The sequence below is a fragment of the Microcaecilia unicolor genome, chromosome 3 (genome assembly GCF_901765095.1).
Source record: "Microcaecilia unicolor chromosome 3, aMicUni1.1, whole genome shotgun sequence".
Classification (NCBI taxonomy): domain Eukaryota; kingdom Metazoa; phylum Chordata; class Amphibia; order Gymnophiona; family Siphonopidae; genus Microcaecilia; species Microcaecilia unicolor.
In genome coordinates this window covers 535183238-535199157 of record NC_044033.1, presented here as the reverse complement: position 1 = coordinate 535199157, position 15920 = coordinate 535183238, and the positions used below count along the sequence as shown (strand labels likewise).

Sequence of the window (15920 nt, the reverse complement as noted above, 5' to 3'; positions counted from 1 at the left end):
AAATTATACAAACTCGTGAACAAACTCCTAGACACCAACTTGGTCACTACAACGAATACAGACATCCCATCTGCAGATGAACTTGCTAAGTATTTCAATGAAAAAATTGTAAACCTACACAACACGCTACCTCATGACAACACTGACATCGAAAACTTCCTTAATGAGTTGGACCCAACCACTGGAGAATACCCGGCTGACCGAACCTGGTTAAACTTCACCCTCCTTACCGTCGATACAATTACACAAGCGATCAGCAGGTTCTCCAACAATCAATGAAAACTAGATACCTGTCCCAATTACCTAATGAAATCCGCCCCTGACCGTTTCACAGCAGACCTCACATCCCACCTAAAACTACATGCTTCAGCAAGGTCTCTTCCCTAAGGAAAATGGCAATATCCTACTCACTCCGATACCAAAAGACACCAAGAAAAAAACAAATGAAATCACTAATAGCATCCATCCCATTGATAGTCAAACTGATGGAAAGCATGGTAGCCAAACAACTTACAGATTATATAAACAAATTCTCAATATTATACGAATCACAATCAGGTTTTCGCCCCCTCCACAGCACAGAAACAGTACTACTCACCCTCCTAGCCAAATTCAAGCAGGAAATAGCAATAGGCAAAAACATCTTCCGCCTCCAATTCGACATGTCTAGTGCATTTGACATGGTAAACCATAATATATTAATAAGATTACTAGATAAGTTCGGGATCGGTGGAAACATACTTAGCTGGATCAAGGGTTTCCTAACCACAAGAACATATCAAGTAAAATCAAACTCAAACATATAATCACTGTGGAAAGCAGACTGTGGAGTACCATAACGATCATTGCTATCACCGATCCTCTTCAACCTAATGATGACCCCACTAGCCAAGTCCTTATCCAACCAAGGTTTTAACTACTACTACTACTACTATTACTACTATTTAGCATTACTATAGCGCTACAAGGCGTACGCAGCGCTGCACAAACATAGAAGAAAGACAGTCCCTGCTCAAAGAGCTTACAATCTAATAGACAAAAAATAAATAAAGTAAGCAAATCAAATCAATTAATGTGAACGGGAAGGAAGAGAGGAGGGTAGGTGGAGGCGAGTGGTTACAAGTGGTTACGAGTCAAAAGCAATGTTAAAGAGGTGGGCTTTCAGTCTAGATTTAAAGGTGGCCAAGGATGGGGCTCAGGAAGTTTATTCCAGGCGTAGGTTGCAGCGAGACAGAAGGCGCGAAGTCTGGAGTTGGCAGTAGTGGAGAAGGGAACAGATAAGAAGGATTTATCCATGGAGCGGAGTGCACGGGAAAGGGTGTAGGGAAGGACGAGTGTGGAGAGATACTGGGGCGCAGCAGAGTGAGTACATTTATAGGTTAGTAGAAGAAGTTTGAACAGGATGTGAAAACGGATAAGGAGCCAGTGAAGGGTCTTGAGGAGAGGGGTAGTATGAGTAAAGCGACCCTGGCGGAAGACGAGACGGGCAGCAGAGTTTTGAACTGACTGGAGAGGAGAGAGGTGACTAAGTGGGAGGCCAGCAAGAAGCAGATTGCAGTAGTCTAAACGAGAGGTGACAAGGGTGTGGATGAGGGTTTTGGTAGAGTGCTCGGAAAGAAAAGGGCGGATTTTACGGATGTTGTAAAGAAAGAAACGACAGGTCTTGGCAATCTGCTGGATATGAGCAGAGAAGGAGAGAGAAGAGTCCAAGATGACCCCAAGGTTTCGAGCTGAGGAGACAGGGAGAATGAGAGAGCCATCAACAGAAATAGAAAACGGGGGGAGCGGGGAGGTGGGTTTGGGGGGGAAAATGAGAAGCTCGGTTTTGGTCATATTTAATTTCAGGTGGCGTTGAGACATCCAGACAGCAATGTCAGACAAGCACGCTGAAACTTTGGTTTGGATGGAAGGTGAGATATCAGGGGTAGAAAGGTAGATTTGGGAGTCATCAGCATAGAGATGGTAGGAAAAGCCATGGGATGAGACCCTTTCATCTATGCAGACAATGTCACAATATACATATGTTACAAATCTAACCTGACAGAAATCACCAACGAAATCAAGAACAGCTTGTACATCATGGACTCTTGGGCTAATGCATTTCAACTAAAACTCAACAAAGAAAAAACACACTGTCTCATCCTCTCATTCCAACACAGCGCGGACAACTCCACAATCATCAACACCCCAGATTACACCCTCCCTATCTCTGACAGCCTGAAAATCCTCTGCGTTACTATGGACCGCTATTTAACATGCTGCTTTTAACTCCTAAACCTTCAACTGTCCCCTATCCCTGATATGTCCTGTCTGTCCTAACCCTTATCCCTTACTTGTCCTGTCTGTCTGTCTGTCATAATTAGATTGTAAGCTCTATTGAGCAGGGACTGTCTCTCCATGTTCAAGTGTGAAGCACTGCGTACGTCCGGTAGCGCTATAGAAATGATTAGTAGTAGTAGTAGTAACACTAGAGAGCCAAGTGACATCCACAACAAAGAAAATGTTCCACTCAATGTGGAAGCTCAAACACGAGAAGCAATTCGCAACCTGGTACAATCAATGGTACTAAGCCATGTAGACTACTGCAATGGGATCTATGCGGGATGTAAACAACAAACCTTAAAGAAACTTCAGACCGCTCAAAACATGGCAGCTAGGCTTATCGTTGGAAAAACGTGATTTGAAACCGCAAAACCCCTCTGCGAAAAACTACACTGGCTCCCAATCAAAGAATGCATTGCTTTCAAAATCTGCACTCTGGTTCACAAAATTATCTATGGTGAAGCTCCGGGATACATGACAGACTTGATCGACCGACCAACTAGAAACACATCCAAATCAGCACGAACATACCTAAATTTGCACTACCCAAGCTGCAAAGGACTCAAATACAAATCAACCTACGCATCCAGTTTTTCCTACATTAGCACACAACTGTGGAACACATTACCAAAAGTCTTGAAAACTACGTACGATCACCTAAACTTCCAGAAAACACTAAAAACTAACCAGTTTAAAAAGGCATACCCGGCCGATCCAATATAAATGCCTGATATCTGCAACACAACAAAACTACGTAATGGACATACCACAACTCTTCCGTTATACGATGCCCTAATGTGGCTGTGCCACATGAACTTTATCTTACCCACAACAGTATTTGTTCACACCGGAGTCTGCAAACGCCCTCTCCGGTACTGTGTAAGCCACACTGAGCCTACAAATAGGTGGGAAAATGTGGGATACAAGTGTAACAAATAAATAAAAACAAAATCGGATCACCTACGTGTACACTATTCAAAGTCGCATAATTTATTTATTTGTAGCATTTGTACCCCACATTTTCCCACCAATTTGCAGGCTTAATGTGGCTTACATTATGCCGTAATGGCGATCGCCATTATTGGATGAAGAAATTACAAATGATATTGCATTAAGGCACATACATGGTAAAGTGGAATGCAAGGTGGTATTACATAGAAGTTCCTGCTTGATAGAATAACATAACATAAGTTAAATAGTCGACTATAGAAGAACATTTCCAGCATGTGATAAAGTGTTAGTGTGTATTGTGTAGCTTATATTGGTAGCAACGAGGTAGTCCGTCGAGTATAAAGAGTTCGATTTTGTCGAGTTCGTGTAACGTCTAGTTGTCTGGTATTTAGGAACAATCGTTATGGTATGCCTTCTTGAATAGGTCAGTTTTCAGTACTTTTCAGAAGTTTGTTAGGTCGTTCATTGTTTTTATGGTCTTCGGTAGTGCGTTCCAGAGTTGAGTGCTAATGTAGGAGAAGCTGGATGCATATATGGTTTTATATTTAAGTCCTTTACAACTGGGGTAGTGGAGATTCAAGAATGTGCGTGCTGATTTTTTTGTGTTCCTGGTTGGCAGATCTATGAGGTCTGCCAGATAGATCGGGGCTTCTCTGTGAACGATTTTGTGAACCAGGGTGCAAACTCTGAACGCAATGCGTTCTTTTAATGGGAGCCAATGTCGTTTTTCTCTTAAGGGTTTGGCGCTTTTGTATTTCCAAATACGAATCTGGCTGCTGTGTTTTGGGCAGTTTGAAGTTTCTTAATGATTTGTTCTTTGCATCCGGCATAAATGGCATTACAGTAATCTAGGTGGCTTAGTACCGTTGATTGTACCAGGCTGCGGAATATTTCCCTTTGGAAGAAAGGTTTAATTCTTTTAAGTTTCCACATCAAGTGGAACATATTCTTTACTGTGTTTTTCGCATGGCTTTCGAGTGTGAGGTTTCGGTCGATTGTTACTCCAAGAATTTTCGGACTGTCTGAGACAGGAAGGGTGAAGTCTGGGGTGATTATGGTGGTGGGTTTGTTCGTGTTGTATTGTGAGGAGAGAATGAGACATTGTGTTTTTTCTGCGCTTAGCTTTAGTTGGAATGCGTCCGCCCATGAGTTCATTATTTGGAGACTGTGATTGATTTTATTTGCGATTTCGGTTAGGTCGTGTTTGAACGGGATGTAGATCGTGACATCGTCTGCATAGATGTAGGGGTTGAATCCTTGATTAGATAGCGATTTGGCTACAGGTGTCATCATTAGGTTAAAGAGGGTTGTTGAGAGCGGTGATCCTTGGGGTACTCCGCAATCACGCCAACACTTCACAATTCTTTCTCTGAAAGCCAAGTCTCCATACAGCTCCACCGGAAACTTCCAAAAATTGTGTCTACAATTCTTTTGACCCCAAGGCCCAGTCCATACACACCCATGCATGATCCGAAATTGTATAAGGCCCAATCCCTACTGTGAGAACTTTACCAAACAACTCCCTTGAAAGAAGGATATAATCAATCCTTGCCTGGGTAGAGTGCGCTCGTGAAAGATGGGTATAGTCTCTATCTGTAGGATGAAGTACACGCCAGATGTCCACTAAGTCTAACGCCCCAGACGTTGCAGGCCTCTATTAGACACCCCCATATCCCACCTCACCCCTTGCGAGATAATTGGGGATCCCAAACTGTATTAAAATCCCCTCCCACCACCATAGGAGCCCTGGAATAACTAAGTAAATGGCCAATCACTGTGTTGTAAATCTTCTTGTCATACTGATTTATTTATTACAAAGTAGGATTTTTTTGACCCTGGATTTCCAATTCCACCAATACATATCGTCCCCCAGGATCTATGGAAATGGGCCTAACTGCCGCTGCCACCCCCCTACGGATTAAAACTGCTACTCCTCCTTTCTTACCTAGGGCTGCAGCAGACACACAATCACCCACCTACCACGTTTTAAGTTTGGCACGCTCTACTTGACTAAGGTGTGTCTCCTGTAGTAGCGCAATATCAATGTTATGTCTCTGTAAGTGCTGCAATATTTTGGCCCTTTTTACCGGTGAGTTAATACCTCCTACATTCCAAGTTACCAACTTTACCATAAACAAAACAATTGAACGATACTGTTATCAATGAATCTCTAATACCAGCACCCAGGGTGGCGTCCCAGCCAGTGCCTTCCCAGATCATACCATACCCCTCTACCCACACTCCCACCACACAGTAGCTTCCATCCACACTGTGCTCCCCCATTACCCACACCTATGGTTATTATCATCCCCACAGCAAACCTGAAAACCCCCTTCATCATTCCCCTCCCTCCATCCCACCCCCCCGCCCCTCCATCCCTGTATCCCCCCAAAGAGCGTTCCCAGAAGGGGAACTATCATGACTTAATGCCTCCCCATCCGCTCCCCCCAGTGACAAATACTACATATACCCGAACAGTTACCCTAACCGGCCTCTCAAAAAAAAAAAACCAAAAAAACAACAACTTTACACGGCTCACTTGGCTTGCACCCTTAACCTACCCTGAAACAAGACAGAACCTGCTGCAGTTCCTATATCTCTTAGCAAGCCGCCCTTACCCAAGATCCTCAGTCCAAAGACTACCATAAGACCTCCACACCAAAAACAACGCTTTTCCTCTGTAGGAGGAACAAACATATATACCAATGTTCCACTGCTGGCCATTTTAGCCCCTTTTTTCGTCCAATATCCAGACAGCTCCCCAAAGCATCTGTAGGATCCAGATGGACCCTTACATGCACATTCTCCCTTCAAGGAGCCCCCCAAAAAAGGGGGAATTCCCAACTCTCATTTTAGAGCGGTGTTGCTCTTCTGGTCTCTGCTGCGATTTTCTCCTCCAGTTGGGCCACATACACCTTCGCCTCCGCCATCGAATCAAACGAGCGGGCTGTCCCTCTGTGTGATCTTCAGCACGGCTGGATACATCAAGGTAAAACGGATTTTCAAGGAAAACAATTTAGAGCAGAGCGGCGAGAAAGCACGCTGCTTCCCCGCCACCCCCGCTGAGTAGTCTTGAAAACACAGGATATGTTTATTTTCAAATGACAAGGTTTGATCCAAAAGCGAGGTCTGTAAGATGAATTAGTACATAAGTAATGCCACACTGGGAAAACACCAGGGGTCCATCAAGCCCAGCATCCTGTCCACGACAGCGGCCAATCCAGGCCAAGGGCACCTGGCAAGCTTCCCAAACGAACAAACATTCTATACATGTTATTCCTGGAATTGTGGATTGTTCCCAAGTCCAATTAGTAGTGGTTTATGGACTTGTCCTTTAGGAAACCGTCTAACCCCTTTTTAAACTCTGCCAAGCTAACCGCCTTCACCACTTCCTCCGGCAACGAATTCAAGTTTAATCTTGTGAACCTTATCATGAAAGAACTCAGCCAGAGTCTGGGGGGAAAGTGAAGGCACTTTGAGGAGAGAGTTCAGTGTGGCAAAGAGACGATGAGGGTTTGAGCCAAGAGAATTAGTCAACTGGATGTAATAGTCCTGTTTGGCAAGTAAAAGAGCAGACTGGAAGGAGGTCAGCAAGAATTTGAAATGTATGAAGTCAGCATGGGCACGGGATTTCAGCCAAAGGCGTACGGCAGAGCAGGCACAGGAAAGTAGGTAGCGGATTCTAGAGGTCAGCCAAGGTTGGGGTTTGGTACGTTTTACAGAACGGGGAATGAGAGGAGCGAGAGTATCCAGAGCAGAGGAGAGAATAGTATTATAGGAAGAGACAGCCTCATTGACTGACTTGGATAACATAGTGGTAGAGAAGAGATTTGAAACATTGGAGGACAGAGTAGAAGGGTCTATAGCCTGAAGATTCCTAAATGTATTGGTTAAGATTGGACGGGACTGGGGAGGAGGGTGTTTAAGTGTGAAAGTTATCAGATGATGGTCCGAGAGGGGAAGAGTTGAGGCACAGAAACTGGAGAGTGAGCAGTTTGAGGAGAGGATAAGATCAAGACAGTGGCCATTCTGGTGAGTGGGGGCAGTGGAGCACAGCTGAAGATTGAAAAAGGATGTTAAAGCAAGAAACTACGAAGCATAAGAGTCAGAGTCAGAGGGATCATGAATGTTAAAATCCCCAAGAATGAGGGAAGGAGATGAAGGATCAAGAAAGAAGGAAAGCCAAGCATCAAAGTCAGTGAGAAAGGAGGTCGATAAATGACTGCTACTCGGAGAGGCAGAGGAGCAAATAGACGGATGGAGTGGACTTCAAAGGAAGAAAAACAGTGAGACTGAGGTAGAAGAAGAGGTTGAAATCTACAAGAGGGTGAAAGTAATAGCCTGACACCACCTCCGCGGCCAACCGGGCGAAGAGTATGGGAGAAAAGATAACCTCCATGGCATAGGGCTGCAACTGAAGCAGAGTCTTCAGGGTAAAGCCAAGTTTCAGTGAGGGCAAGCAGATGGAGAGTACGAGAGATAAAGAGGTCATGGATGTAGGAAAGTTTGTTACAGACAGAGCGGGCATTCCACAGAGCGCAAGAGAAAGGCAGGGAAGGAGGGGGAAGGAGAGGAACAGAAATTAGATTGGAGATATCACGGTGTGACCTGCACAAATAGGATGAGAGCTGATGTGGAGGACCAGGATTGGGATTAATGTAACCAGCGGAGAGCAGGAGGAAGAGTAAGACAGTACGCAGAAGAGTAGGAGAGGTACGACGACAGCAACGAAGGCGATGAAGGCGAGATGTACTCAGATAGAAAGGAGATGGATGAATAGAAGGAAGGAAATGTTTACGGTTGAGAGTTGAGAAAAAGGAAGAGGAAAAAAGAGATGGTGAGATGATGAATACAGATGGTGCTCCATTCTTGGTTCTATCCTTAGGGATCCACTGTATTTATCCCACTTCTTTCTGAATTCCAGCACCATTTTTGCCTCCACCACCTCCTTCCGTGCTCTCACTACTCATTCAGTGAAGAAATCAGGGTGGCATGCACAAGATAAACGACAGGTACTTACCTGTGATGGAGTAAAAGCTATAAGAAATAAATGCTCCAAAAACAGGATTAGATTGCTAAAACCCTCAACAATCCATATGTAAGTGTCATGTGCAACTGTGTTTATACTGTGACTACACTGTGCCCTGGCAAGCAGTGCGTCATGACAGTTCCTAAATCCCTGAGGCAGTGGCAATGCAAATCGGCGAGTCGGGTCTCTGGGGAGAATGCAGGTGCACATTTTTTTCTAATCAGTACTGTATATGGACAGAGGAAGAGTCCTTTAAAGTATTTTTGATTTTTTGGCTATATTTGATATGTGGATATTTACATGAACTTTAGTTAGAAACACAGTGTGTGGTCACAGTACAAAGCTACCCTGTGACTGTATTTGAAATTTGGTGTTTAGCTTAACATAGTCAATGGCCTTTACCTATCAGCATTCCTCCCTTTTGTATAATTGCATTTTGGCATTTTTATAGATTGATGTTGAGAACTAAAAGCTATGGCACACCGTAACAAAAGATCTTAAGGACATCTCCACTCTGGAGGTTTTGCAGATACTCTAAGCCATAGTTAGAACATGTAAGAACAACAGCAAAACACACAACTCACGAAGCATAGCAGTTATCTTGTGCTACAGTCACTCCACTATAAGGCAACATCCAAGTAACTTCGGTGCTCAGGAAACGCTTCATGCAGTTGATAGGCTCATATGGTCGCCTTAAGTCCCAGAACTTGATTTTTCGATCATTCCCAGCTGTCATCAGAAAGTTGCTGAAAAAACACCCCACAAAAACAAATCACTATGCTTCAAATGAAGATGCTAAATCACTATTACATTGCAGAATAATTCCCTTTCAGATTTATTTTTATTTTTGATACATTTGTACCCCGCGCTTTCCCACTCATGGCAGGCTCAATGTGGCTTACATGGGGCAATGGAGGGTTAAGTGACTTGCCCAGAGTCACAAGGAGCTGCCTGTGCCTGAAGTGGGAATCGAACTCAGTTCCTTAGTTCCCCAAGACCAAAGTCCACCACCCTAACCACTAGGCCACTCCTCCATATATAAGCACTTGAAATATTAAACCCTCTTTTGCAAATACTCTAAGAACATCCAGAAATAAAATACTCTCCAGTCATAGGCCCCGTATAAGAGGCTTGGGGAGGCTAAGCCTCCCCAGCCAGCCCAATCGTGGACTTCCCTTGGCTGCTAGGTGGGGCGCAGGGGGAGCGGTCGCTCCCCCAAACAGATCTTAGTGACCCTCAGACGCGTCCCACCTCTGCGTAAGACAGGAAGTTGCATTACAGGAGGCGGGACGCGTCTGAGGGAGAGGTTCCGACGCAGGCAGATTAAGGCTGGCTATGTGAATCGCCGGCGGCGGAGGGAGAACGCCTCAGGCCGGAGTGACCACGCGGATGGGTGAGAGCGGACGGAAGAGACAGGACCCCGGGGGGGGGGGGGGGGGGGAAGCAAAAGTTACGGATGGCTGGAGGGGGGCGAGGAAGGCTGCGGGACATGAGTGGATGGAGGGGAGAGCAGGGTTGCTGGACATAGGTGGGTGGATGGAGGGGAGGGCAGGGGGAGAGGAGGGTTGCTGGAAATGGGTGGATGGGAGGGTTGGGGGGAGAAAGCAAAAGCTACGGAAAGCTGGAGTGGGGGCAGGGGAGAGAAGAGGTGGGCAGGGGGAGAGGAAGGCTGCTGGACATGGGTGAATGGAGGGGAGGGCAGGGGGAGAGGAGGGTTGCTGGACATGGGTAGATGGAGGGGAGAGGAGGGTTGCTGGACATGGGTAGAGGGGAAAGGAGGGTTGCTGGACATGGGTGGATGGAGGGGAGGGCAGGGGGGAGAAGAGGGTTGCTGGACATGGGTGGGTAGATGGTGGGGAGGGCAGGGGGACAGGAGGGTTGCTGGACATGGGTGGGTGGATGGAGGGGAGGGCAGGATGTAGGGGAGGGTTGCTGCACATGGGTGGGTGGATGGAGAGGAGGGTTGCTGCACATGGGTGGAGGAGAGGGAAGGAAGAGAGAAGAAATGCTGGACATGGATGGAGGGGGAGGGAGGAGTGAGGAAGGAGATGAGATGAGGGAAAAAGAAGAGAGTAGAAAACTGCATATGGATGAAGAAAATAGGCAGAAGCTGGATCCACTGGACAGTCAAGTCTGCGGAGGACCCAGCTTTTACTTATGGATGTAGGACAAGAAATGAAGAAGAAAGGCGGAAAGTAAAGAAATAAATGGAAAGGAAGCCCCGGAAACTGAGTTAAGATGACAGATAGCAGCAGAATTTTTTTTTTTTTAATTGATTGCATTTGTATCTCACATTTTCCCACCTCTTTGCAGGCTCAATGTGGCTTACAATACATCATGAATAGTGGAAGCATATAAGAAGATATACATTTAGCATTATAGAAGGATCTTGGGTAACATGATAATGATAAAACATAATAGTAGTTTAACAAGCAAACATGATAATGATAGAACATACTAGCAGTTTAACAAGCAAATATTGTAAGGCATTTCTGGATATTTGTATTGGAGTTCATATTTGTTGGTCTTTGTGGTATGCCTTGTTAAAGAGATGGGTCTTCAGTAATTTGTGGAAGTTGGTTAGTTCATAGAGCGTTTTTAAGTTGCACGGCAGCGTGTTCCAGAATTGTGTGCTCAAGTAGGAAAAGTTGACGCATGCGTTAGTTTGTATTTTAGACCTTTACAGTTGGGGAAGTGAAGATTAAGGAATGTGTGGGATGATTTTTTGGCATTCCTGCGTGGTAGGTCTATCAGGTCTGACGTAGGCTGGGGCGTCTCCGTGGATGATTTTGTGAACTAGGGTACATATTTTGAATGTGATGCGTTCTTTGAGTGGGAGCCAATGTAGCTTTTCTCGTAGGGGTTTGGCACTTTCATATTTTGAGTTGCCGAATATGAGTCAAGCTGCAGTATTCTGAGCTGTCTGAAGTTTCTTGATTATTTGCTCTTTGCAGCCAGCGTAGAGTGCGTTGCAGTAATCTAGATGACTGAGTACCATTGATTGTACTAGGTTGCGGAAGATGGTCCTTGGGAAGAAAGGTCTTACTCTTTTTAATTTCCACATTGAGTGGAACATCTTCTTGGTAGTGTTTTTCGCGTGATTCTCAAGTGTTAGATGTCGGTCAATGGTGACTCCAAGAATTTTTAGGGTGTCTGAAATTGGAAGATTGAATTTTGCTGCGTTAATGGTGGTGAATTTGTTCGTGTTATGTTGCGAGGTGAGTATTAGGCATTGGGTTTTTTTCTGCATTGAGTTTCAGTTGAAATGCGTCCGCCAATGTGTGCATGATATGTAGGCTTTGGTTGATGTCATTGGAAATTTCCTTTAAATCTTGTTTGAATGGGATGTAGATTGTTATGTTCCTCAGTTCCCCAGGACCAAAGTCCACCACCCTAACCACTAGGCCACTCCTCCACTCCTTTTGTTTAAACATAACTAAATGGGCTATAAGCCCCTAATGCAGTCCATTGGTTTTCTTATGTTTTGCTGAACAGGGAGGAAGGGCAAGACAGTGGGGCAATGTTGGATTGGGGGGGGGGGGGGGGGGAGAGAGAGAGAGAGAGAGAGAGAGAGGGTTTATAAGTCAAAATAAAAATAAATATTTTGTTTCATGCAGATCTCTTGTTTAAACATAACTAAATGGGCTATAAGCCCCTAATGCAGTCCATTTTGTTCTTGTGATGACTTATACTGATACTGTGCCAAAATTGAAAACTCTTATCTCTGTCTGGTCATTAATAAAAGAGCTCATTGTGAACGCTATCCACCCTAAAAGGCTGTTTGTGCATAGTGTTTTGCGGTTGAAGGATTGTGTGTTGGCCTTACTGAAGTGACATCAACACTTTAATTTTAGTTTGTCATAACATCAGACATGATTTTAGAATATTTTGGAGGATATGATGTCGAATTGTTCCATAGATGTGTATGTGATTTAGTGATGGTAAATGCTTGAAATAATTGAGTTTAAAATATATGTCATTTATGATATATAAATCCATTTTTACATGCACATAGAAGCATTACTTGTCAGTAACCAGCAGCCCTTCCTTGGGACTCAGTCTCTTCTCCACCATGACAAAATTATATACCAAATACACTGCAAGAAAACTTTCACTTGCTAACCTTCAATCTCACTAATTAGGGTGGTGCTTGTAACTTTTCACATTTGGGATGTTGTACTTATTTTTTTTTTCTGTGTGTTGACAATTATGGATGTAAGCACCACCCCTAACCCCACCCCCTTTAGCCTCCCCAAACAGTTGGGCCACCGACCGCCTATGGAAATAGGTTGGTTAAGCTGAGAAAAGAAGCAGGGAAGAAAGAGTACTGGGAGTAATGTTAGATTCTTCTCTCCTTTGAAGCACAGATCAAAAATCTATTCAGGAAAGTTTTTTTTTTTTTTAACTGAGAAAGCTGCAAACTGTTTGACCTTATTTTCATGATTTTACTCTTCCAGTCTCGTCAACCCTGAAAATCCTTGGTGTCCTGTTAGACTCTCACTTGCAACTGGATTGGCAGGTTAATCTCATCACTAAACGTATGTTCTACTCAATGTGGAGATTGCGGCATATCAGGAAATTCCTCCTGAGGGACCTCTTCCGTACCCTCATTCACTGGTTAGTCCTCTCCCATATAGACTACTGCAGTGGTATTTATGCTGGTAGCCAAAAAGTTTTCCTGACAAAACTACAGACTGTCCAAAATACAGCTGCTAGACTTGTTTTTGGCAAATCACGCTTTGAACATGCAGAACCTCTTCATTTCAACCTGCATTGTCTCCCCATTTTTGCTCATCTCACCTTCAAAATCAGCACGTTAACTCAGAAGATTATCTATGGGGAGGCCCCTGACTACATGGAAGATTTGATACATCTGTCATCCAGAAATGCTTCCTCGACCGCTCGATCTTACCTCAACCTTCACTTTCCTAGCTGTAAATCTGTTTGATATAAAATGCTCCTTTCCTCATCCTTCACCCATGTCAGCCCAAAGACTTGGAACAGTCTACCTAGGTCCTTAAAGGAGATTGACGACCATCAAATTTTCAAGAGATCCTTAAAAATATTTCTGTTTGAGAAGGCATATCCCAACTATATCTCTCAGCCCAAACCTTCTTCCTCTTGACTGTACCTGCTTATTGATATGTAATTTTTGTAAGCCGCATTGTGCTCGCTTTTGTGGGAAAATGTCGGGGTATAGGTGTACTAAAAATAAATAAATAAACACACTAAACAATGATACTACCATACCATTTAAATTATATTTAGCTCAGGATTTTCATTGTTAACTCAAGGTGAGTTACATTTCAAAAGTGACTGTGCGCAATAAAAATCACTTCATGCAGTTTAAGCACTCATGTACATTTTTTCTGTTTTTCTCAAATAATTTTGAATGATTTAGGTGCACTGTTACATATATCACATAAATAAAGTAACTTAGAAAATAATCTCACCTGTTAGCTTTGCACCATGCAACACTCTTTACAGCATGGTCATGGGCAAGGAAGCAGCTGAATGGATATATCCTGACAATACCATCTGCCTGTCGAACACGCTGAAGTACAGATTTTGTAGTTAAATCCCAAATTGCCACGGTGCCTATTGGTTTGGAAAGAAAGAAACATAGCGCTATTGAAATATAGTGCATATATTTTTCATTTTATTTAGGAGAAATATCTTATCAAATTCACTGTGAAAGAGCAGTATCTTTTAAAAATAGTTGAACATTGTTACAATAATAAATAATAAAAAAGTTATAGAGTATTGCCATACTGGGAAAGACCAAAGTTCCATCAAGCCCAGTGTCCCTGTTTCCAACAGTGGCCAATCTAGGTCCCAAATACCTGGCAAGATCCCAAAAAGTACAAAACATTCTATACTGCTTATCACAGAAATAGTGGATAGTACAGCCTTGTACTGTGCTTCAGCTGTGGTGTTGATGAACACAGATTAAACAGAATATCTTTGTACTATGAAATATGAAAGCCTGACTAACCCTACAGAATGAGGTTTTGACTGCACAAACCATCGGTGCCACTTTGCTGCCTTCTGGAGGTTACATTTACAAATTTATCCAACATAAGTACATAAGTAATGCCATACTGGGAAAAGACCATGGGTCCATCAAGCCCAGCATCTTGTCCACGATAGCGGCCAATCCAGGCCAAGGGCACCTGGCAAGCTTCCCAAACGTAAACATTCTATACATGTTATTCCTGGAATTTTGGATTTTTCCAAGTCCGTTTAGTAGCGGTTTATGGACTTGTCCTTTAGGAAACCGTCCAACCCCTTTTTAAACTCTGCTAAGCTAACCGCCTTCACCACATTTTCCGGCAATGAATTCCAGAGTTTAATTACACGTTGGGTGAAGAAAAACTTTCTCCGATTTGTTTTAAATTTACTACACTGTAGTTTAATCGCATGCCCCCTAGTCCTAGTAATTTTGGAAAGCGTGAACAGACGCTTCACATCCACCTGTTCTACTCCACTCATTATTTTATATACCTCTATCATGTCTCCCCTCAGCAGTCTCTTCTCCAAGCTGAATAGCCCTAGCCTCCTTAGTCTTTCTTCAAGGGAAGTCGTCCCATCCCCGCTATCATTTTAGTCGCCCTTCGCTGCACCTTTTCCAATTCTACTATATCTTTCTTGAGATGCGGCGACCAGAATTGAACACAATACTCAAGGTACGGTCGCACCATGGAGCAATACAAAGGCATTATAACATCCTCACACCTGTTTTCCATACCTTTCCTAATAATACCCAACATTCTATTCGCTTTCCTAGCCGCAGCAGCACACTGAGCAGAAGGTTTCAGTGTGTTATCGACGACGACACCCAGATCCCTTTCTTGGTCCGCAACTCCTAATGTGGAACCTTGCATGACGTAGCTATAATTCGGGTTCTTTTTTCCCACATGCATCACCTTGCACTTGCTCACATTAAACGTCATCTGCCATTTAGCCGCCCAGTCTCATAAGGTCCTCTTGTAATTTTTCACAATCCTGTCGCGAGTTAACGACTTTGAATAACTTTGTGTCATCAGCAAATTTAATTACCTCTCTAGTTACTCCCATCTCTAAATCATTTATAAATATATTAAAAAGCAGCGGTCCTAGCACAGACCCCTGAGGAACCCCACTAACTACCCTTCTCCATTGTGAATACCGCCCATTTAACCCCACTCTCTGTTTCCTATCCTTCAACCAGTTTTTAATCCACAATAGGACATTTCCTCCTATCCCATGACCCTCCAATTTCCTCTGTAGCCTTTCATGAGGTACCTTGTCAAACGCCTTTTGAAAATCCAGATACACAATATCAACCGGCTCCCCTTTGTCCACATGTTTGTTTACTCCTTCAAAGAATTGAAGTAAATTGGTCAGGCAAGATTTCCCCACACAAAAGCCGTGCTGACTCGGTCTCAGTAATCCATGTCCTCGGATGTGCTCTGTAATTTTGTTTTTAATAATAGCCTCTACCATTTTCACTGGCACCGACGTCAGACTCACCGGTCTATAATTTCCCGGATCTCCCCTGGAGCCTTTTTTAAAAATGGGCGTTACATTGGCCACCCTCCAATCTTCCGGTACCACGCTCGATTTTAAGGATAAGTTG

The 15920-nt window shown here is 43.8% G+C and overlaps 1 protein-coding gene across 4 annotated transcripts in view; it reads right to left on the bottom strand.

Annotated features, from left to right (window-relative positions):
- The window catches only part of GTF3C2 (general transcription factor IIIC subunit 2), a 317364-nt gene that overhangs the window by 55534 nt on the left and 245910 nt on the right, over window positions 1-15920 (bottom strand). For all 4 annotated transcript variants that reach the window (XM_030199231.1, XM_030199230.1, XM_030199228.1 and 1 more), the window contains 2 exons: window positions 13756-13900; window positions 8887-9048 (listed from right to left, as the gene is read on the bottom strand). In XM_030199231.1, the coding sequence (XP_030055091.1) occupies window positions 8887-9048; window positions 13756-13900 (307 nt within the window). The remainder of the gene's footprint in view (window positions 1-8886; window positions 9049-13755; window positions 13901-15920) is intronic.